Source organism: Crotalus tigris, unplaced genomic scaffold (assembly GCF_016545835.1).
Source record: "Crotalus tigris isolate CLP2741 ecotype Arizona unplaced genomic scaffold, ASM1654583v1 scf7180000018549.3470463, whole genome shotgun sequence".
Taxonomy (NCBI): domain Eukaryota; kingdom Metazoa; phylum Chordata; class Lepidosauria; order Squamata; family Viperidae; genus Crotalus; species Crotalus tigris.
This window is the reverse complement of record NW_024097072.1, coordinates 2,907,572-2,932,918: the sequence shown is the minus strand read 5'-3', so window position 1 is coordinate 2,932,918 and position 25,347 is coordinate 2,907,572. Positions and strand designations below refer to the sequence as shown.

Sequence of the window (25,347 nt, the reverse complement as noted above, 5' to 3'; positions counted from 1 at the left end):
TATAGATTGAATGAATGAGTTAAGTAAATGTATGTATATATGTATGTATGTATGCATGTATGTATGTATGTATGTATGAACTTTTAATTTTAATTCATTCTCTGTTTAAACAGTCTCAATTTGCTCTAAAGACCAAGACACTTCAGAAAGGAGTGCTGGACTTTGAACATACCAATCAGCTGTCAAAAGGCAGAGAGCCCAAATGATTAGGGAAATGAATAGTTATTGCCTTCTCCAGATCTCAAATTTCCATTTATATTACAGTAGTTGCTTCTATATGTATAATTACACATTACATAAGCCTATATTTTCCCCTTCTCTTCCCTTTCCCCCCCAAACTATTAGTGGAAAATAACTGGTAGAGATTAACTCCCTAAAAACTAAATTACTGGCTAATTACCGAACAAGTAAGAGTCAGGCTGTTAAGGGAATCCTTGATGATGACCTTTTTCTTACAACGAGGGAAAAAATATGGAATGTGCTTCATGACATCATTAGACAGACTTTGCCTTTGTGTCCTGGCATTGGGACATCACGTGCAAGTAGAGATAGTTCTCAACTTATAACAGATTGAAGTTATGATGGATCCACCAAAAGGGACATGACCCGTGAACTTCCAACAGTCCGCAGTCATGCCTATATTTATGGCTGTTGCAGCGTCCTGCGGTCACATGACTGCAATGTACAATGTTTTTGCTGAAAACCAATCTTCTGGTTTCTGGCAACACTGCCCCATAGCAAACACTTACTTAATGACTGTGGATTTGCTTAACAACCATGGTGATACACTTAAAGCACACACACACACACACACACACAAAGATTGTAAAATCAGGTCAGTCATTGATGACCTGCTTCATGACAGTCCCAATTAATGGGCAGGCTCCATTGCAGTCATAAGCCGAGGACTAACTGTATAGAACAGGCAGAGGTTGTGTCATGGTTTTGCAACAAAGGTTTCATCGCCCCCCCCTTTCTGTGGGTGTGACATATATGTGTAGAAAGCACTACCCAACAGAGCAGTCCTTTTCAGCTTTGGTGGGTTTAAGAGGGGTGAACTTCAACTCCCAGAAGTCCCCAGCCAGCCATGGGGAATTCAATTCTGGCAGTTGAAGTCCACTCTTCTTAAAGTTGCCAACGGTGAGAAACACTCCAATAAAGGCAGAAGATAGATGCTATATATTGCTGAAAAAGCATGAAGTGGCTGAACGCCTCATAATCCAATGAATATATTTCTGGCTATTTTAATACTAATCTGCAGGATGAAAATCCTTACCGTAAGAAAAGAGTACAATGGGTTGGGTTTACCCCAAATTCACACATACCTACTCCCTAAGAATGAGCAAAGCAGCTTTTCACTGCTTGCAATCTCCTCTTTTCCCCAAGATGAACTTTTTGTGATCGCAGCGGGGGGGGGGGGAGAGACTGAGGAAGACTTAAAGAAAGGAAGAGAAAGTTAGAATGTGGGTCAGTGTTGGCCGTGAAAGCTGCTTCTACTTCAGGACGGCTGCTTCTTCCAATACTTCAGCACAATTGTTTGCAAAGTCGGTTCCCCTCCGATAGATCTTGTGACACTCCTCTGCACAGCTGCTACCAAATTGGAGGTGGTTGTGTGAAGCAGGCTGTGGGGAAAGTGAGTCAGAGCAGATGTTTATCTGGCTCATAATCAAAGCACTGCTGTGTAACTGGTGCTAGTGAGAACACCATTAGTTCCAGATGGTGGAAGTAAGCCACTGGCATGATGGATACATTAATATGCCTTTCATTTTTTTCCTTTAAGTGGCAATGAGAACTACTCTTAATAAAGTTAAGTTTAAAAATCAAACTGGAATAAACAGGGGTCTTCCTTCCTTCCTTCCTTCCTTCCTTCCTTCCTTCCTTCCTTCCTTCCTTCCTTCCTTCCTTCCTTCCTTCCCGGATTCTAGAACTGGTGACACAGTGGTTAGAATGCAGTATTGCAGGCTAACTTTGCCGACTGCCAGCAGTTTGATCCTGACTGGCTCAAAGCTGACTCAGCCTTCCAGCCTTCTGGGGCAATATGCTGACTCAGTAAAGCACAGAGAAGCCTTGCTCTTCCTTCCTTCCTTCCTTCCTTCCTTCCTTCCTTCCTTCCTTCCTTCCTTCCTTCCTTCCTTCCTTCCTTCCTTCCTTCCTTCCTTCCTTCCTTCTTTCCTCCCTCCCTCCCTCCCATCCTCCCTCCCTCCCTTCCTTCCTTCTTCCCACCCCCTCCTCCTTCTCTCTCTCGCTGGTCACAAGCTCAGTTTCTAATTAGTCTAAAGGTTTTCTCCCTTCAAATTCTAAATGCATAACTTTCCTTCACCCCCCCCCCCACTCCTATCCCCTGTCCCCATTTTCAAATGCATTCGGAAACACGAATCATGAGGAATTCTGGGCACTTTGGGACTCAAATACTTCTGGTGAGCTCTGGATCAGGAAATTAATCAAAGCAGAATATCTCTTTGTTCCTTCAACATGCTGAAACGTTTGGGAATGCAGTTTATTCTCAGTACAGTCAAGTTTGCTGACTGTTTTGTGGAGCAGATGTCTGTTCGTGCAAATGTGCGCCTGTATTTTTTATAAAGGCAGAAGTAGGTCTTTGTATGCCTGAAAACTTAGAAGATGGGCCTGAAAAAAAAAACTTGCATAAAAGTCCCATTGGAGGTCCCGAATAAACTGTCCTATTTTTATTTTTGCTTTCAGACACTGTTGTCCAATCATGTGTCGAATTTCTGGCTGGATTTTTTTTTTTTTCAGATCGAAAATACAGTTCCAGGTCTGCAAGGAACACGAGGAAGTTTAACTTACTGTATAAGGATAAAGGAATAAAGAAGGAATAAAGAAGAACAGTAACAAAGATAATTAGGGGACTGGAGGCTAAAGCATAAACCTGGGGTAGGCAACCTTGGCTCTTTTATGACTCGTGGGCTTCAACTCAGAGAATTCCTGAGCCAACCATGCTGGCTCAGGAATTCTGGTAGTTGAAGTCCACGAGTCATAAAAGAGCCAAGGTTGCCTCCCCTTGGCATCATAGATGAATGGTTGCAGGAACTGGGTACATCTAAGGCAGGGGTAGGCAACCTTGGCTCTTTTATGACTCGTGGATTTCAACTCCCGAGTCCATAAGCGAAGTGACAAGAATTGTGTGCTTATGATATCATGAGGCAAGTATGTAGTGACATCAAAATACAGTATTGCCATTCTGATGTGATTGCAACATTAAGTGATGGGGAAAATCAGGAGATTCAGGCAATTCAAATGAGTATCATGATTTATTGCAAGCTTAAGTTCTCTACAAGAATCTGAGCTACAAATGGTCAAAACACATTGGCAGTAGATCAGAGTCAAAGGAATTCAAGGTGGGCTGGACTTACACATCTCTTGTGGGCATGAAGGGATTCATGACTGATGACGGGCAATTTGTTACGGATGCTTATGCGTTTTATGTGTCCTACTGGCCTTCTGAAGGATTTCCGTTCTTTTCCCCTTGAAAGTTGTTCAACTTTTCTCCTATTTCCACTTCTTAAGCTGTCCCTGGATGGTCTGCTCTTTTGATTTAATTCCACTTTTCCTTCCTTCAGTCAGCTCTCCAGTGACTGATGACATAATCTTTGGCGGCAACTGTTTAACTGACCCTTAGCTGGGACATTTCTTTAATCTTCTTCCGGAGTCCATCACTCATAGTGTTTTCAGGAACATTTTTTCACTGGCTGACAGTGAAATGTCTGAACTCAAGAATTTAGTTTTGGGTTCACCTTTGTACGTGCCGTTATTTCGTAGCCAAATAAAAATGTTCTTTGAGGAAGAAATCCTTGCCTTGAAGTTCTTTTTTAGCTGGTCTCATCGATCGGAACCATGACAGCAATCAAGCAGAAAACAATACCTAATCAAGGAACTACCAAAGAGAAAACCACATCTTCACCAACAATGGCAGGGCAAGGTAGTTTATATAAAAAGGAAGCAAATCCCACATTCCCTTGCACTGCTAATATTACCCAGTCAGTGAAAAGTCTGCAAGCAAACATCCAAGCTCAGAGAGCAGTAAGGACTCCACATATCTCTAGGTAAATCTTCTCCATTGATTTGCCTTCTAGATATGTTTGATTTTTTAATAATTATAATTATAATTTCCATTCAGCTATAAATTCTGAAAGTTGAAGTCCAGCACCTCTGCAGGGCAACAGATTCTGGAAGGCTAATGCAGAATGAAATGCCTTTTATTATAAAATATGTCTCTTTCATTCAAGTTCTTCTTATGCTATACCCAAGTTGTCATAAAGTCATCTCATCCCTTTTCCTAAGCAAAGAGGGAGTTCCAGAAACAATTTCTGAAGGAAGTATGAGCTGCTAGTACATTTGAGAGGGCTAGCCCAGCAAATTATTCTGTGATCACCTGAAAGGAGATCAGACTGGATTTTTTTCCATTTATCATTGCATTTCATGGAGTGTGCTTTTTAAAGGTCAAAAGTTGCTAATTAAGTGGATTCAGCAGGAAGCTGACAAAGACAAATGACTTAAAATAGTCAGTAAAGAGAAATTAATCATAGGAGAGAGAAAACTTCATGAGGATATATGTACAAAAATAAATTGGCATCTGCACATATGAATTAGCATGTGTAAATTTTCCATTATCTTTTGTTTGTAAATTTTAGTTATGCACAAACGACCATCCTAATAGGCTTCCTCATTTGGGATTGATCTCTGAGTTGGACACTCATTCCCATAACTGCTAATATCTTTCTTGATCTGCCATTGATTAAATCTCCCATTAACTCCACACAATCTGTGGAACAGTGATGAGAGATAACTCCACTTTGCCAGCCATGTGGATTAGGGTACACTGAAGCTAAAATCTATCCCATTGTGCCTGTGATGACTTAAACTCATACACAACCAGTAGGGCAGATGGAAACAAGCCCATCTTCATTCCAAACATGGTTTAAGTTGATGGAAGCATTTGTTTGTCCAGGACTTTTCGTGTTATCCCCAAGCAGAACATAAATTTCAGGGCGCAAAGTTAGCAAAGATTAACTGGATGGGTCTTCTGACTCAGGGTGAATAATATAGATAGTTCTGAAAGGAGAATGTAATGAACCAAGGAAAAAAGGTAAGAACGCCTAGGGACTACATGGATATAATTTCCCAGCCTAGTTTAAAGCTTTAGGATGATCTGTGATCTTCCACGTGAGAAATATTCAGGCTTGTTTCTGCTTCTCTCCCCCCCCCCCCCCCGAAGATCAGCCAAGGTAAATAAAAGATAGGTCATCGATAACTGTGACAGCAGGAAGGTTAAAAAAAAATCAGCTTGATAGCCTTAACCATGTGATGAAAAACCCATCTTTTTTTTAATGCGTTGCTGCCATCTTCACTTTTTAAACCCTTTTGAAGACATCCCTGCAATGGATACTCAACATTCCTCGCAAGAAGCTCAATTTTGGGTTGGGGAAATTAGATAATTGTTCTATTAGTTTGTTTTTATTAACACTTTAAAGTTTTCCCGATATTTCTTTTCACTTTGTAACTCACTATTCTTTTAGAGAAATGGAACCAGAACAGTTGGAAACGAGTCCTATTTTGTTTTCCTTTTTGCAGTTAACTTTACGGGAAATCAAATATTGGAAGAAATAATTAATTCTACATTACTCAGGAGTAATGTTTCTCTCCCTTTTTGCTCCCCCACTCTGGATGACAAAAAATCATGCAGGAATAGGGTGAAGATATCAAGTTTATTTTTTTTGAAGACTTGTTACTTACATCACAATTATAGATAATTTAATAGGATCTTATACTCTCTGAAGAAATCTGAGAATAAATATGAAAAAAGAAAAAAATATTTTATTCCATTGGCCTCCGAAGATGGATGATATATCTTACAATTTAAAACATACTCTTGGTTTTATGTTGAATATATAGACTCTATCTCCAAAGGGTATAAAAAAATCTGTCTGAATCTTCTTACTCACCACAAAATAAAAACAAAAAGTAAAATCCATTCATTGCTCAAAGCAAAGATTAGCTAAACATGAATGATGTCACATAGGAAGTGCTCATTGTCCAAGAAAGCATCTGTCCCTGTGTAAGGGCTGGTTTTTGAAGAAGTATTAGAGGTTGAACTTCATTCTTGGATGATTGTCTACTGATTCTTCAGGCTGGAAAAAAGAAAGGATGATCTTCGTATTAGTAAGAAGCTTTTTATTCTGGAATGCCAAGTTTCTATTCAGTGTTTTATTTACCTCTACCAAAGGAGAGAAATCTACTTAATTCATATTAGCAAGCAAACTTTCTCCCTTCCATATTTTTGAACTGTCATTACCAGTTACTGAAATTCACATTTCTCCAAATTTTGCAATGTATTTTTCACCAGGAATGCTAATTAAAAACACACCGGAGAAAACTTGGGAGACAAATCCATATATCTGTGAACCTAGTAGGCCCAAAAAAATGCATACGGATGTTGCTAGGCAAACTCACATTGGGAGTAAGGCAAATAAAGAAGCGTACGTTCCTATTTTAGGACTTTTTTTAAAAAAAGAAAGATAACCGAACACACCTACAAAGAAATGAGACATTGAAATGGACAAGCTGAATGAGAAATGGAAAGAAACCAAAAGAGTCGTCCTTCTCTATGTGCTTCACGATGCTTAGCTTTTCCTAAGATGTAGCATTCTTATCCAGTTCTCTTATTTATTATTCCATAGTTCAGTGTCTGCTAGCTGGGGAATTCTGAAAGTTGAAGTCCACACCTCTTCAAGTGGCCAAAGTTGAGAAACACTGCCATAGTTCAACCTGCTCTTGATCTCATTCCTCTTGAGTTCTGCCTAACAAAATTAATGGTACTATGGAAAGTTGGGAACTGAAGTCAGGCTACTGGACTGTGATCTCAAACTGATACATCGGAACACACTAAGAAGAGGAATAATAAATCAAGGTTCTATCCTTTGTTTTTATTTATTTATATCCACCCTTTGTTACTTTTATAAATAACTCAAGGCAGAGAACATACCTAATGCATCTTCCTCCTCCTATTTTCCCCACAAAAGCAACTTTGTGAGGTTGGTTGGACCGAGAGAGAATGGCTGGCCCAAAGTCACTCCTAGCCAGCTTTCATGCTGACTGTAGTGGGGACTAGAACTCACAGTCTCCTGGTTTCTAATCTGGTTTGTAACTTGGTGCCTTAACCACTAGACCAAACTTGTTGTTGTTAGTTGCGAAGTCATGTCCAACCCATCACGACCCCATGGATAATGTTCCTCCAGGCCTTCCTGTCCTCTACCATCTTCTGGAGTCCATTGAAGCTCATGCCTACTGCTTCAGTGACTCCATCCAGCCACCTCATTCTCTGTCGTCCCCTTCTTCTCTTGCCCTCCATCTTTCCCAGCATTAGGCTCTTCTCCAATGAGTCCTCATTAGGTGGCCAAAGTACTTGAGTTTCAACTTCAGGGTCTGGCCTTCTAAAGAGCAGTCAGGGTTGATCTCTTTTAAGACTGACTGGTTTGAACGCCTTGCAGTCCAAGGGACTCACAGGAGTCTTCTCTAGCACCATAGTTCAAAGGCCTCCATTCTTTGGCGCTCAGCCTTTCTTATGGTCCAACTTTCACAGCCATACATTGCAACTGGGAAAACCATGGCCTTGACTATACGTACTTTTGTTGGCAGGGTGATGTCTCTGCTTTTTAGTATGCTGCCTCGATCAAACTAGTTCTTCCACATACCAGTAAAGAATTTCCCCGCTTCCCTCATTTCATCTGCCTGCAATCATTTCTTCCTTTCAGAGAAGAAAATCCGACAGGACGGCAAAGTGATCTCAAGAGCATTAGAATCTTATAAAGCAAATAATGCCTATTTGTTTCATCGTGCTCGAGATAAAGAACCAGCCTAGCATGTAATGTGGGTGGTAAACCTTTTGCTGGGTCTGCATGTGTTTAACTTGCTTAAAATGGCAAGTTAAAATCCAATGAAACAGAAAGCAAATCAGCTGGGTGACTGCGCTAACACAACATTGCGCCAAACGTCAAACCAGTCTCAGATTGTAGCATTTAGGTCTCTTCTGTGTGCTGCTTACTCAAGCACACAGTGTCAGAAAACAAAACAAAACCCTGCCAAGCACCTGTAGTGTGTTGTGTTGTGTTCCTGCACATTGGCCTCTGGATACAATCAAAAATGCTTTTTTTTTGGCTAATGCACCTTGGTGATGCTGCAGAACTGAACAAAAGTAGAACAGCAAGAATTGGACGACAGCAGTGAAGGGTGCATCATCGGAAGATCTGAAGGAGCAGCTTGGGGGCTAATCTGTGTGGTCATTAAGAGTCAACAACAACTTGATGGCATCTAATCAATGGCATGAAACCTGTAATAAGATACCTGGTATCTAGAACAAAAGCTGGGGAGAAAGGAGGGATAATTTTTTGCCTATCAAAATTACAAAAATAATCCCAACATTTGGAAAACAGACTTTTTGAATTACAGATCCACATGAGTAAAGGATCTATCAGCCAGTATGGATATACATGACAAGATTTGCAAGCTTATATACACTCAATTACACTCATTAAAAGATCATATACTGTATGTAAAGGCGTTGCTTTTTTTTTGCTGTAATTAGCGTGCTGAAGGTAAACAGCCTACATTTATCATGCAGCGCATTGTGCAAGCTTAATCCAGGGCAGCTGGTAATAAACAAAGGTTAAATAAGACATGGCTCACTGCAGTATGTGAAAAAGTCTAAATTCTGGTTTGTTTTCTTTTCTAAATGATGAACAATAAGAATGAGGCTGGATTTGCCCAAAATGCCAAGAAAGGCAAAATAAATCAATTTAGGCAGTTGGTGATTCATGAGTCAACATATTGCGAGAACTCGGGGAATATCTGCATGAATCTAGACTAGACTAGACTAGACTAGACGCTAGAAGGGATCTTGGAGGTCTTCTAGTCCAGCCCCCTGCTCAAGCAGGAGAACCTATACTATCTCAGACAGATGATTGTGTAGTCTCTTCTTAAAATTTCCAGTGATGGAGCGTCCACGATTTCTGGGGGTGTTCCATTGGTTGATTGTCTTCACTGTCAGAAAGTTTAGTTCCAGGTTGCTTCTCTCTTTGATCAGTCTCCAACCATTGTTTCTCGTCCTTCCCTCTGGTGCTCTGGTGAACAACCTGACCCCCTCTGCCTTGTGGCAGCCCCTCAGATACTGGAACACTGCTGTCACATTTCCCCTATTTCTTCTTTTCTTTAGATATCATTATTAACTACTACTGCTCCTCCTCCTCCTCCTGCTGCTACTACAACTACTACTACTATTATTATTAACTATTATATCATTATTAACTATCATTAATCTAGAATATAGTTTATTGGAAGGCTGGGGGAACACTGCATGAGATGTGAGTATAGCAGAGCCAGGATTTAGAATCTACAATGCAACATGAAAACAACTCAAATGTTAAATGTTGAGATGGGTGGACACCATTTTAGTCACTCAGAACCAAAATAAATAAAAAATATTTAATGATATTCTAACTACTATTTTCTGCTTAAGCTGAAAAGGAAAGATGAGAAATTAAATCTCCTGACAGAAATATTATATCCTCCCTTTCTGGAGGAAGGATAATTATTCAGATTCTTTTAGGAGGCAAGAAGTGATAAATTAAAATGCAGTTAAATCCCAACTAGTTTTGATAATTATTCATCTGCTAGAATGTTGATTATGTTACAGACCATTCTCCTCCTTCATATTTCAGATGGTTCCCAGCATGAAGCAGAAAGCACATAGAATAAACCCATAACTATTAATAAACGTTAAAACAATTCAGATCAGCCCTAAATTTGGGACAGATGTGCTTTATGGCTTCGGTGCTTAATAACATTTCCTGGAACTCAATGGAAGACAAACCATGGGGAAAAAAATTTGAATCTCTACTGAATATGTAAAGAAGTGGAATAAAAAAATATGACTTTCTTAGAGCATGAGTGGCAAAAACATAACAGCAACTTTTAAAGGAAGATCTGGAGAAGCTTCAACAGATCAAAACAAGGGCAATCAGCATGATGATCAAAAGACTAGATACAATGTCCTATGATGACTACTCAGGGATCTTGTGTGATTGTAGGCCTGCTCCTTTTTTTAAGGGACATGGCTTTGATCACACACAAATGAAGGCAATATATGTGTCCCAGGATAATGTTGCAGGATCCAAACTGGGTCGGTCACTGGGACCAAAGGTTTAATCTTCTGAGCTTTTGGACTTGTGCTGGATCCCATCCCCAGGGAACTTCTCTCTACCAGAATGTAGAGCTATTCTATTTATTTATTCTATTTACCACCAGCTTATCAAGTACTTACGAGCTGAGGACTTGGCAGCACAGAAAAACAACAGCCAGTGAGTGACTTAATAGTGAGCCATCAACACCCCAATCAACAACTAAAAAGCCACACACAACCAGGCACCACATAGTTCTCTGTATTCTTTGAGGATGGGCTCCAGCACAAGTCCAAAAGCTCGGAAGACTAAATCTCTGGTCCCGGTGATCGACCTAGATTGGATTGATCACACAGTCATGGATATCATATTGACTCTTTTGACCTCGTCTGTGGACACCCTTAATATATTTAGACTTGAGCAGTCTGTCAAAGGTGATGCCACCTGGAAGTTCAGTTGCTGTTTTCTATCATCCCAGAGTGCACAACACAGAATCATGAATTTAAAGGATGGTAATTAAGATTCCAACCGAATGTTAGAGGAAACAAGGACAATTCAGTTGTAGAAATAAGAATCCAGAGAAATGATGGGTATGCTGAAGTAGAAGAAGACAGTCATCTCTTGGGATTCTGAGTGACTGGGTCCTAAATATGAAAAATGGTCATAAGACACTTCTTTCAGTGACGTTGTAACTTTGAACAGTCACTAAATGAACTGTTGTTAAGTCAAGGACTATCTGTACAACCGATGATCCAGAATAGTTGAGCAGTCTTAATCTTCCATTGTTCTAGATGGAAGTGGTTCTCCAAAATATTTGAGCAAAAGGATAATTCCTACCTAATTTTTTTAACTGGAGCTGCCAGAGATTAACTATGATCGTCTGAACCCAGAACATATATTCTACCACACTGAAGTAATCGTACATCAAGTCTACATTTTTTTAGGTCAACCAGCTTTTGCAAGTGGTTTATAGATTCCAAACACAACCAAGGTGAATATAGATGCAATCATAGAAGGACACGGTATTTCCTTCAGCACGCTAGATCTAATATTATGATTAGCTCAGATCTTGGTCTGACAAAACAGCTTATGTTAATAAATACCAGCTCCAATTAAGCATCTGTGCACAAAGTCTAAATAAAACCAACTGTTTTTGTGCAATTTCTCACACTGGCCCCTGTAAAATTTCCAGGCTTGAACTGGAGAATACATTTTCTATGATTATGGAGTGATCTTCTAAAGAAAAAAAACTTAACTATACAGTCATTATCTGGATGGCTACACTTTCTCAAAATCCCATGAACAGGGCTGTCAAATAATTTTGTCACAGAACTGGCTGAAAGCAGACTTGAAATTCATTTCATGTGACTCCATGGTGGGTCCAATCTTGCCTGAATGATGGAAAACAAGCTCACCCCTATTCATCTTTGGCAATGTATGAGTTTCTCCATGCCCTCATAGCATTGTGAAGTTGTGGAGATCTCAAAAAATTGTCTGGTGAGAATTGGGCTTCAATTCTCATAATGTACAGGCTTTTGGGGGGAAGAAGTATGACTTTTTCAGTATTTCATCACTGCTTTTTTCTTCTGAAAGACATTCCTGATATTTTGAACGCTGTGCTCCAGTCTTCACCTATACAAGTTCTTCGTGGAATCATTCAGCTTCTGAAGGCACTTTTGTGCGTGCGAGATCGGCGTTAAGGATTCAAACACATGAAGGGGCTCACTCTGTCCACCGGGACCAGAGAGTTATTCTGCCAAGCTTTTGGGCTCATGCTGGTGCCCGTCCTCAGGGAACTTCTGAATATGAGCACTGGGCAGTTCTACGTGTTGCCTTTTTGTTTTCCCAATAGGTTTGGTTTCACAGGTATTTTACTGGTCATCTTCAGCCTAAGTAGAAACACATCATACTTCTAAAGTTTCACTCCTTTCCTCTCTCCCCAAACATTTTACTTTTCTTGGGTGATGGATAAGCCAAATTTACAGTTCAAAGTGTAATATTTAATAAACAATTCACTGCTTTTGTATTATTGTTTCAAATTGTTAAACATTTTACCTGGCTGGCCTTTGGCTGCGTTAACATTTAATAACATTATTATTTTATCCCTTGACACCCAAAGCGATAGAAGAGGAAGTAGGGAAGAAGATTATTGCTTTAGACCTACCATTTAGCAAGTTCTCTTCTACTTATTTATCATTTTACACTATTAACATTTTACACATTATAATTATCTTTTAATGGTGGCCTAGAGGCCCAAGATAGCCTAGGCACCCTTCCAATCTCTTTAGTTTTGTGCCATTTCATGCAGGGCTGTTGACACCAGCTGTCCAAACTCAACAAAGGCTTAATCTGTGGCCTCCCCTGAGGTTATTTAGTCTGATTCCACCCCTGGCCCTGAGATACCGCATCAGAGATTGGAAGCAAGTTTGGGCTGCTTTCTCTTTTGGCCTAATATTAGAAAGAAACATAGAAAGGGCCATGTGCATTACTTCCAAAGTTTTGAAGCTGGTATGCCCCCCATTAGTGGAGCTGCACAAAACTCCTGCCATCCCTTTACTGCTGATCCCCATGGAAAGCAGGATGTTCTTGAAGCTTGTGATCCGCACAAAGAGCCACTCTCAGCAAATGGCATGGCAGCCCCGGGCCTTGTTCTTCTGAAGCATCCTGGTTTTGTTTTGGTTGCACTTTCTTTGGAATGGGTAGAAAAAAACACACACTTCGTTTCGGGAACAGCCGGTTAGACAATGACTCAATCAGTTCAGCTTGTGTCCCAAGCCTCTAATTAAAGTTTTTATCCTTGGCCTCCACAGCAGATGTTCTGAAAGGTCTAACCCCCTTTTAACGTGAAGGACTGTGGATGTCCTAGTACTCCATAATAACTGTTGCTATTTTGAAACTATTGTGGTATTGCCAAGAATAGCTGACAATCAATGGGCAGAATGGGCCCAGCTTGAGCAAAGCCTCTCTTCTTTGAAGCAGACTGGCAATATTGGAATAAAGCTATCTTTTTTTTTTCCAAAACGTTTGATAAAACAGGAAGATGTTCTGAATTGTGATGGGCTCAAACAAAAGAATTGGCTATGCTTTGGGAGACCTAAAGTCCTTCATTTCTCGGCCTGAGCTCACCTCATTTTACTGGAAAGAATACTAAATTTATTAAACCCAAATTAGAAGACTGAATCCAGCTATCACTTTTGGAGATAGAAAGAGACTACCGAAGGAGTTGAAGTCCACGAGTCATAAAAGAGCCAAGGCTGCCTACCCCTGCTCTAGGGGGATAAAAAGTGATAGAAATTAACAACAATATAAGGTACCCAAAAAGTTATTTTTGTCACAAAAAAGTGGCCACATTGCAACTGTCATAAACATGAGCCAGTTGCCAAGCATCCAAATTTTGATCACATGACCATGGGGATGCTGCAATGGTTATTAAGTGTGAAAAAGTCACTTTTTTCAGTGTTGTTGTAACTTCAAACAGTCATTAAATGACTTGTTGTAAGTTGAGGACCACCTGTATCTCAGGAGCCAATCCTGCTCCTGAGGCAATAAAGGTTTTCATGCTAGAGAACCTACATTTCTTGTCTATCTGCCTCTGTGCTCTGTGGCTACAAGCCATTCCAGTTAGCGCTTCTCAGTGTGATTATTTGCGTACGTGTGTGTTCATTTTACAACCAGAAGCACGATGGGATTTTGGCACATTAAAACCAAATAACATCTGACCTCCAGAGTCCTTTTTGTTCTCGTTTAGCTGGTCCTCTGCCAATTCAATCTGAGAGTTCAAATACATTGTGATAATATTAATGAGAAAATAAATTGGACCCATGAAATGGCGCCCTGGAAGAGGTGGTCTAAAATTTCTCACAAAGGGGCTTGAAGCAACAGCCAGGGCATGCAGACAAGAGGGACAAAAAGCAAGCAGATTTTATCCAGGGAAACAATAAAGATTGGATGAAAATTCTCTTGTCAAGCAGAATTTGTGAAAGTTCAAGGTTGATTATGGAGATAAAATCTGCCTGGCCAGCTTTAAAGCCAGAATCAGCCATGGTAAATGGTCAAGAGGCTTTAGGACAGCCCCTCTGTCTCAACCCAGTCTACTTCAGAAGGCTGTTGTGGAAATAAAAGGAAAAGAAACTTTCCTTTTATATCCTGGAGAAAAGCTGATATATAAAACTAAGAGATAATATTACCCTAAAAGTATGTCAGTACTTATGGTATTTAATTCATTCATTCATTCATTCATTCATTCAGTCAGTCAGTCAGTCAGTCAGCTGAGAACTCTGGCTATTGTTTTCCATTTCTGCTAAGTCAGATTTTTCGTCTCTGATTGGTATTTTAATAAAAGTCTTGACACAAAACCTAATCATCCTAAAGGACATCCATCACCTTTTGCATAGTTGCATAGTTCTATATTTGCATAATTTGCATAATTCTACATTTATACAATTCCACACTTTCAGAAATTTTAATTGTGAATGATCCATCCTGTTCCTTGTACTAAAAGGCAAGGCAAATATCCAGAAAACAACTATATATCCATAGCTGCTCCTTTTCCTCTTTCCCACACCCCCAGCTAATTTTTTTAAATCAGGTATCAATCATATTCCCCTGAATTCCTAATTTCTCATCACTAAAGGAAACCATGTAAGAGCAATCATAAAGATGAAGGGGAATGATCAAAGCAATTGCTTATCAAAAGCTAGCTGGCTGAGCTTCTTTAACTACTGTTTCAAATTAAATTTATGAATGTTCTGGCTGCTGAATCGGATAACATCACATTGCTTCTGCTTTATTAAGTGTCTCTGGAATCACCCGTCAAATTTATATCATAATGTATATGTGAAGGGAGATTAGCTAGAAACACTAATAAGAATGTTAATTCAAATGAAGAGTCTACAAAGAGAAAATCATTGCTTCCCAGAATGGTTCATTTTTGATCAAGGTAAGGTTTGCATCCATCCTTCTGTCATAAATAGCCGGGAATATTAAAACAACAAAGGTTCTCTCCTCTTTTTTTTTTGAGGATCTAAAATTTTTACCTAGACATTTGAGGCGGTCCAACCTCTACCTGGAGGAACGTTGTCCATGGGGTCGCGATGGGTCGGACACGACTTCGCAATTAACAACAACAACCTCTACCACAAATGTGTACTTTGTGACTTTGATCCCTAATGATGAGGAAATAGAGCACTTCAAGTTTACAAGAGTGAATGAACACCACAAACTTAAGAGGAAAAAAGCAACAGAACAGCCACCCAAATTTTCTAAGCATGATTCTTACAGAGTTCAGTTTGATAAGAGTTATTGAAGAAAAAAGGGATGGATTACAAGAATGCCAGCAGCCTTAACTATTTCTCATTCAGAACCAATTTATTCCTGTGACGATTAAGATGGAGACACTCTCATTTTCTTTCTTCCTTTCCTTTCCTCTCCTTCCTTCCTTTACAGAATAACAGAGTTGGAAGGGATCTTGGAGGTCTTCTAATCCAACCTCGACTGAATAGGAGACCCTATACCATTCCAGATAAGTGGCTGTCCATTCTTTTCTTAAAAGCCTCAGTAATGGAGCATCCACAACTTCTGAAGGAAAGCTGTTCTACTGGTTAATTGTTCTCACTGTTACAAAGTTTCTCCTTTAGTTCTAGGTTGCTTCTCTCTTTGATTAGTTTCCATCCATTGCTTCTTGTCTTGCCTTCTGGTACTTTGGAAATTTGCTTCTTCATTGTGGCGGCCCCTCAAATATTCCTCCCTCCCATGATCTGGCAAAGAGACAAATGTCTTCACAGATAATTGAGAAACTTGTTATTTATTTACAAATCTCCCATATTTTTATCAGTCCAAGAACCAACCATTGCAACCATTTTCTATATTAGGATTTTGGTCGTAAAAAAAATCAAAATCTTGCAGAAGTACTATCAAGTAAAGATGCTCAGCAACCTGGACCATAAAAAACAGACACCACTGCTGAATTAATATTTAGTTGCTTGGACTCTGATTCTCAATTAGGTATTTTACTATGCATTCAGTCCTATCCCTTGGACTTCACATTATTATACTTTTTTTTCTCCAAAGAAACATAGATCAAAGCTGACAAATTAATTAATTTGATGGCATTCAGCTGAGCTTTTTGATGATTGCATGGACGGCTGGCCACCAACTTTATTATTTACTTATATATAAATAGAATTTATAGGCTGCCCAATTTCTATTGGCTCTAGGCAACTTATAATTAAAAAGTTAAAAAAATACAAAATACGGGGAAAAAATCATGAGGGGCCTAAAGAAAACATCTAATTAGAAAAACACATCCAGCAGGGGTTCCATCTTCACCTATCCTGAAGCCTGGGAAAAGAGAGTCTTTAACAGCTTCATGAACATAATCGGTGTTGGAGCCATTGGGATCTCTAGGGCAGGGGTCCCCAACCCCTGGTTCATGGACCGGTACTGGATCACGGCATGCCAGCAACCAGTCCACACAAACAAGCAAAGCCCCATCCGTGGGATGCAGGCAGCATACAAAACCACACACTCTGGTCCGCGGAAAGACCTCTCTCCATGGAACCAGTCCCTGGTGACCAAAAGGTTGGGGACTTCTGCTCTAGGGAAATATCATTCTAAAGGCCAGGCACCATACAGAGAATGTTCTTTCCTTTCAATCTCTTTATTCCTATTTTTATCATTTTGTAACTCCACTTGTAAAAAGTTTAAATATAGGGTTTCTCCATCTTTCTTGAAGAACTCATCAGTTCTCATCTGTGATTACTTTTGAATATTGTTATCTATATATTTTTCTGGGATTCCTTTGAATTTCTTAAATATTTTCTCAGTTTTCTTTTCCTTGCTATCTTTTTAAGATTCCCTCTACTTCTCAATATTCTTGACTGAGATATCATTTCCTATCTTTTCATGCTTGACACTCTAAATCTATTTTCATTCATCATGGAGTCTTCACCTCTATCAGAACAGCTTGTTCTGAAAGTCTCCTGAATCTTTTCTTTGAAATTTTGGGATTTCTTTTGTCATTCAATGTTGCTTCTCTTTTTTGATAGCTCCTGTGTTGACTTCTACACGTAAAGCGAATTAAATATATTCCTTATGTTGATCTTATATTTTGGCTGTATATTCTACAGGTCAAAATATAAGATTGATGTAAGGAACATAGTTTAATCCTCTTGCTAAATAAACTGACTGTAATAGACCTGCAATATATGCTTCTGAACACATCTTTCTAGAGAATGCTTCCTGATTTCTCATTCCAAGTCTATAGGATACAGCAAGTCCATCTTCTTTTCTGAATTATTCTCTATTTTTATCTAAAGGGATACCTTGGTACTTTACTTTAAAACTCATTGCATTTGGTATTCAACAGATTTTGACGGGAAAATTTCATCCTGATACTCATTGTTTGTTTAGTACTCAACACACAAGCTAGAACTTGTCGGTGTCAGCTGACTTGTGACCCACTACATCATTCCTTATGGGAAAAATTTGTTTGGTACTCATCATTTTTGGTATTCATCGTGCCTCCTGGAATCAATTAATGATGAGCACCACTGCATATAAAAACTCCAGTTGATTCCTAAATATGAATTAGAAGTAGACAAATGTTCTGAATGTATTAAAATGGGAATTTGCTTGGACAGCCTGTGTGTGATCATTCCTCTAGATATCTATGTGGAACATTCAGTGATTTAAATTTATTCCATTCGATTAGCCATTTGCCTCAGGTCAAAAGTGGTTTGTTCCACTGAATTCAGTCAATCTATTCTGCAATCATTACACGTTTTGAGTGTACCTTAAGAGTTCACCTGGCCCACGTGTGCCATCAGCAATTCAATTTAAACTAGGCTAGCTCCATTTAAAATCCCTCTAGAGTGAAGGCCAGCTTCTCCTTATTAAAGTAAGCTTTGTGTCTTTGACAACAAAAGGTACAAGGATGTATAGAGCAAAATTATTTGCATTTCTGAAGAATATTAACAATAAAAAAACTTCAGTGGAAACATTTTGGTTGTGGCCTTGAACAGGAATAAGATGTGCAGAGGAAATTGCAAAGAAAAGTAGATGCTATTGTTTTGACAGAATTTATTTTTGGATGAAAAATAACACAGGGAAAATAAGTAGAATTCTGTTTTGGAATTTTCCCCAACCCCTTTACCAGCAGCACTGTAGAATGCATCTGTATTTCTTCCAAAATAACAAAATATGTTGCATCTGTACGCAAGTGCCTGCTCTGGCCTCATGTTGCACGTATATATGTTTGTGAGAATGTGTGCACTGTGAAATACAAGATCGACTTCAAATGAGCCGCTCTGAGTCACACGATCAGAATATTGTAGAGACTTAGAATGGAGCAATCGCCAATATTCTGAGCTGCTGTCCAAGTGCCTCTCCCACAGGAATGCAGATGGAGAATTTTTCCTGGATTTCCCCCCCCCCCCGCAGTACTTTGCTGGATCAAGCCCATTTCAGATTCACGCCTTCCTTTTGCCACCTTCTCCCCCCATACTAAGTTTGTTCCATTTTCATTTTTGGAGAGCTATCCTGCAGGCTGAGTTTCAAGCCCCATTACCTCATTTATTTCCAACACATCATAGGGTTGGAAAAAATAACAAGAGAAGACAGTAAGTCTGAAGAAAGAGACAAGGGTTAACCTAATTTAGACCTTATTTCCAGACTGATTTCTGAATCGGTCATAGGTGAGATAGATAGATAGATAGATAGATAGATAGATAGATAGATAGATAGATAGATAGACAGACAGATAGACAGACAGATACAGACAGACATTTTTTTTACTGTGGGCACAATGGCACACATTAAAAATGAAATTTAATTGCTTGCTCTCAAAGTGTACACATATATAACACAACACATATTTAAACATACTATATACAATACTATATATACTATATAAATAGAAACTCACTGTGTATAGAAGCGAGTTTTGGTTTTCGTTTCCAAAGAAATGGTTATTCCCCACCCCTTCCCCTCTCCTAAATACCTTTTTAAACATGCAAATGGTTCAATAAAGCAACAGGGAAAAGATGCAGCAGTGTAGTAGTTGCATTAGTGTGCCATGCCACAGCTTCATTTAAACAACAAGGGTGAAATGGGACAGTGCCCTCACTCTAATTTTCATTGAACAGCTCACACAAAGCTGAATTCACTACAGTTGTTATCCTTCCCCCACCATAAACAACTCTAGAGAGAGACTTTTTCTACCATGGCGCTATCATTTAGCTATAATGGAATATTTCTTAGGATGTAAAAAGGGAATACAACCCAAAAGATTTTTTTTTTAAAAAAATGAAAGTATCGCTTTTTCATAAATTCATACTTAGGCACATATGCGATGGGCTGGATCTGAATAACAGAATAGACAAGACTATAAGAGGTATTGCCAAAGGTGAGAGGCAGATTTACATTGGCAAACTGCATAGAGACCTTATTTACAGACGGTTAAACTCTTCTTTTGCTCCCAGAAAATAAGTGCTATTCATCAAATGCCGAAGTGCTTCACTTTAATCTCTCTTTCTGTGCATCTCCCTCTCACACATACACAATTCATAAATGCATATATGCTGCATCACAATCTCCCATTCTATTTCCATCTTCCTGATTTTGACAGCCTCCTGCTGTCCTTCTTTCTGCTTTCTGAATATATGGCATTTTCACATTCACGGCTTTTTACATGTGCCAGCTGTCAGGCTTAGCCCAAGAGCAACATAGAGCACTATGATTGTTCAGTTCTTTATTTGCTTACACCAGAGGTGCCCAACTCTTTGGGCACCAGGGACCAGTTCTGTGGAGAAAGGTTTTTCCACAGACCGGAGAGTGCGTAGTTTTGTGTGCTGCCTGCATCCCAAGGATGGGGCTTTGCTTGTTTGTGTGGACCGGTTGATGGCATGCCACGGCCCAATACCGGTCCGCAGACTGGGGGTTGGGGACCCCTGACTTACATCATATAGACCAGTGGTTCTCAACCTGTGGGTCGGGACCCCATTTGGGGTTGAACAACCATTTCACAGGAGTCGCCAAACAATGCAGTCCGCCATTTTCCCCCCCTTTTCCTTAGCTGTGCTAATCTCTTTTATTCTATTGGCTTTTGAAAGCCAATAGAATAGACTCTCTTGAATAGAGTCTAATTCTATTGGCTTTCAAAAGCCAATAGGAATTGTCCAGGCTGTCTCTGCCCTGCTGAGCCCGCCAAAAGTCCCATTCTGTAAACGGTGCTGCACCAGTTGAGTAGTCCTCAACTTACGATCGGTTGGGGGTCGCGGCATTAAAAAGGTTGAGAACCACTGATATAGACAGAATCTTGCCAGACTAAACTTATACTAATGTATTCTTAACAGCTATAACTCTGGGAGATTCTTGGGAGTGGCTATGTCAAATCTTTCTCTTTTTCCGATCCAGCTCTGGATTGTACAGCTTCTTATCTTGTCATCCTCCTTGAAATATGCACATCCTTCCTGGGAAATTGCCTCTTGACTATAGTCCATCACACCACCTCCCTCTTTGTGAACGCAATCTACCACATCAGCAAAAACCATGCCATTTGGGGAGTATGACCTACACTTCTTTCTGATTGCTAGTCTCTTTATTTAAATGTGTGTTATTTTTTAAATTTTGCTTGCGTCCGATATCCAGAAATGCAGGTTAATTATAATGGGAAGGGGAAATGATCCTGTCCCTATGTCTTGTTCACTCAATCAGAGCTAACAGAGAGTCAGACTTACTTGTTCTGATGTTTCGAGCCCTTCAAGTGTGCATGATACTGTTCTATTGAGTTTAGAGTGACGTTACAGATGTTGCAAGTGTATGTCCGTTTCAGACCTGTGGACAGAATATAGAACAGGATGAACTGCACCATCTTATGGAAACAGCCGACGTGAGAGCTGCATTTACCCCAATAGGCTACTGTTATCCTGAAATCATCCTCTCTTATGGAAGTTCCCACAGAAATTTTCTAGGTCTGATTTTCCAAACTCTCACAGAAAGTCATCATCTTCCATAGCTAGAAGACATTGAAAATTGCAAAGGAAGCTTCTAGGTCAGGGGTAGGCAACCTTGGCTCTTTTATGACTCATGGACTTCAACTCCCAGAATTCCTGAGCCAGCCACGAGTCATAAAAGAGCCAAGGTTACCTACCCCTGTTCTAGGTCTATTCTTCTTTTCCCAGGCCTCCATCTTTAGAGCCAGAGATTCCATTCCTGGTTCTTAATCTCTGAGTTGACAAAAGGATGGCCATATTTTTAGGGTAAGTCATCAATAATATCTTGTAGATCAACTGAAAAAAAATTTTTTTTGCATAACTGTATCACAGCATATGTATGCATGTGAGCATGTGCATGAAAGAGAGATTAATTATTGTGAGCTAATTCATTTTCAGGGAACAAGGGGAGATTTACTTTTGTATAAATAAGTAAACTTCTTATGACCTTCAAGATCTCATCTTCTGCTGCTGTTCCTTCGTTTTGACTCATGATGTCCTTGCCTAGAAAAATTTGCATTCCAAATGACTTCTTTCCCTATGCACTCTTTCTGTTATTATGTACTGTTCTGATTGTGCTACATAGAAATTTTCACTGCAGCATGTGAAAAGGATGTGGAAGAAATAATGGCTCAGTCCTTTAAAACAGCCATGTCAGAACACCACCAAAGTAGTTAATAAGAAAACAATTACTAACTGAAAACCGAATTACAATTCTGGGGAGAAATGGCAAACTGAAGATGCTCCGTTAAAACCCTCTGGACAAGGAGAGGGCTTAAGATCATCCATAAATACTCCATGCATTTGCTTCTTCTGAGAAGAAACTCCAATGTTTCCTCAAAATTATTATTAAAAAATGAGAATAACCGTGTGCACAGTTCTCTCGGCAGATATCTGAGGGGTTTCATGATGCTTGGATTGTGTCCTTAGTGTGCAACATTATATTATATTTCCCTATTGCCTGAACAGATGGCTGTGCAGCCATTATCAACTTAACATATTTTACAATGAATGTCTGAAATTTGGTGACAATCCCAGATTAATTTTGCAAATGTTGAGAAACTGAGAAGATTTTAGGAGTAAATCTTGACAGTTATCAACATGTGACTGCCAGCATTCATTGCTGTATTTCTGAAAGGTGAAGAAATAGGTAAACTAAATAGGCAGCTGCCAATATCCATACTGCTGAGGTCCTTGTCTATATTAATACCTCTTTGTTTGTGTCAGTCTTGCGAGGTAGTCCAGACAAGAAGCAAATCTAGGAACTGTTAGTCTAACTTTGCCTTGTGCAAAGATCAATGGTGCAATGGAAGACACAGTTGCTGATCAATGGTGATAGACTAGGAGAGGTTAATATCAAGAGAGAAATCTTTCAAGGAGACTCACTATCACCAGAGTTGTTTGTCATTTCATTGATTCTTCTGTCAACAATACTGAAGACCATTGCTGTCAGGCCAACATAAAAAACCATCTCCTTTATCTGGACGATCTAAAGCTATATGGAGAGACACCTTCTGAAATAGAATCACTGCTCAAGACAGCCAAAATGTTGCGATAGAGTTTGCAACCTTTACCATCCACAGGGGAAAGATAGTGATAACTGAAGTAATTAAGATGCCCTCTGGAAAAGAGCCTGGATGAAGAAGGCCACTACAAGTATCTGAGCATGCTGGAAGTTGACAATATGGAGCACACTAAAGTCAAGAAACTTAGTAGTGAATACTTCTTGAGAATGAAGAAAATCTTAATGTCTAAATTTTATAGAGGGAATACTATCAAGGTTATTAACATCTGGGCACTTCTAGTCATTAGATACACAGCTGGATTAATGGACTGGACTCAAGCAAAACTAGATGTCATAGGGACAAAGAAGACCAGAAAAATAATGTCAAAGAATCGTGCCCTTCATCCACACAGCAAAGTTGAACAATTCCACTTACCACAAAGCACAGACAGGCATGGAAAGTTCCTCAGAGATCTAAAGAACAAAAAAGGGCACCAGAAAATCACTGAAGGAGATTGAAGAAGATGCACTGAAGCTTTATACCATGAAGGCTTACTGAACACTAAAGCCAACATGAGTTCTAGGCCATGTGATGCTTTCAAAATAGATTTATTCCGAGAATTAGCTTAACCAAGTGAGAAAATCAATCAGAAACAAACAAACAAAATCTGCATGGATGCAGGACTACTTTTAGCTGCTGAAAAAGGGATGAAACAATGAGAAACTTTTAGACGACAATGTCAAAATTCAATAAAAACTGTTATTCCATAGAAAAGAGCAGAGAAAAATCCATCTGCACCTGGCAGTGGGTCAAGAGCACCAAAGCTCCTCTCCTTCATTCTTCTGCATTTGCTTTGGCACGGCTACAATAATGTACACAGCCTACTCTGGATTCAGGTGTTGGTTTTGATCAACTCCTATTTGTGAAAAGAACCGCCTCTTTATTGATTCACAAAAAAAGCCATTGGGGAAGTGAAGTGAAAACATTGGGGGAGGCAGGGAATGAATTGGTTTTAAAAGGAAAAGAATTCAGTTGCTAAAAATCTTGTAACCCTCCCTCTTTCATCTCCATAAATCTTACTAATAAGATACTGCAATTATCCTTTTCAAGAACCTGACAGTCACCTACCACCATAGTGATTCCCAGTTCCTCAGAAATGACAGAGAAAGGGAACACATGGCCTCCTCTCCATGTTCGTGTTTCCCTGAATATATATAATTAACACAGGGAGTGTTGGCCTAGATAGGATCTGGAAGAGAGGGCTCACTCCTGATTCTGTAACTATTTTAACATTCCCCACACGGTTCAGGGGAGATACTACAGAAGTCTTCAGTTATCTGAAAGAATGTCACACAGAAAGTCTAGACTTAGAAATATAGAATCACAGAATTGGAAAGGATTCCAAAAATAATTTGGTTCAACTTTCTGCAGTGTACAAGAGAACCTGCACGTCTGTAACAGAAAGCTGTCCAACTACTTCAAAAACTCCAGAGATGAAGAACTTACTATCTTCACAAGTAGACTGTTCCATTGCTGTCTAAGATCATCTAATCAGAAAGATTTTCCTTATATTTAAACAACATCCAGGGACCTGCAGTTTAAACCTATATCTATATTGTAGTTAATGAGGTTTATCCAAGGCGCAATGATTGCCAATTGAAAACTACAGAATGTTGGACTTCAGTTTTAAGAAGGTGTGATGGACTGCAGTCTGGATTCCCGGGTGGGAGGGGCTGCATTCCAGAAGACCAAGAAACAGTGAAGTTCAGATAGTTTGGCTGGGGGAAAGAGAGAGTTAAGAAGGCTCCTCCCTAACTGTTCCCTGAGTATATCTGTAGTGATGCAAATAATTGCTTTAGTTTGGCAAGATTTCTGTCTGTAGGTGAAGAACAATAAAATAAACTGTTCAGAAGAACCTCAGTGGTTTTTCTTGGTTTCTGGAGCCCGGCTGAAAGCCAACCCCATGTGAATGCTCGAAAAAGCTTCCTAGCAGTTTGGCGGTGTAACCAATTACTCCGATAAAGGATGGATGTGTTGAAGTGAAAACTCATCATGCATCTGTCTGGGGATTCTGCACTGAGGGATTGGAATTGAGGACATAAATGCTCCTTTCAACTCTACAATTGTATTTTTGCCAATTTCAAGAATCCATTTAAAAAGTAAGATCTGACTGCTGGTGAGAAATTGGAATTGTAGATTTCCCTCTCTTTAGCTTTTATGCTTTGCTGTAATACTACAGGATTAGATCTTGAACGCTACGGAAGTTACTCTTCCACAAGTACCCAAACTAAATTGGAGTCTTTAATTTGATTGCAGTTTAGGTAACTGAGCTTCTTTTTGTACCCAGCTCTTTAGCAGGAATCAGATACGATAACAAAGAGAGAATCTCATAAAACGGGCTTTAATCCTTACATGGAGAAAACAGATGAAATGTACCATGGGTGGAATCATAAAAACTGCTTAGCCTGGTTATATTAAAATCTGCTAGGATGAATCTTTAATATGTGACGTTCTGCTTATCAGTTGCTCTCTACTCTGAGAGGAACTTAATGAGCAGAGGGCATATTTGGAGTAGATGTGAGGACATTGCAACTTAAATCTCATTTTTGGTCCAATATGCTTAGAAAATGTTGTAACCTTCAGAAGTAGTAAAGTCTAAAG

The 25,347-nt window shown here is 39.4% G+C and overlaps 1 protein-coding gene across 5 annotated transcripts in view; it reads right to left on the bottom strand.

The window, feature by feature from the left end:
- Positions 1 to 5,704: 5,704 nt before the first annotated feature.
- ZMAT4 (zinc finger matrin-type 4) overlaps positions 5,705 to 25,347 on the bottom strand; it is a 97,734-nt gene continuing 78,091 nt past the window's right edge. For 2 of the 5 annotated variants that reach the window (XM_039354300.1, XM_039354303.1), the window contains 2 exons: positions 20,927 to 21,023; positions 5,705 to 6,146 (listed from right to left, as the gene is read on the bottom strand). In XM_039354300.1, coding sequence (XP_039210234.1) covers positions 6,131 to 6,146; positions 20,927 to 21,023 — 113 coding nt within the window. In that variant the 3' untranslated portion in view covers positions 5,705 to 6,130. Of the gene's footprint in view, positions 6,147 to 20,926; positions 21,024 to 23,121; positions 23,160 to 25,347 lie in introns of all 5 variants that reach the window. The other 3 variants (XM_039354302.1, XM_039354301.1, XR_005557994.1) reach the window with 2 other exon arrangements.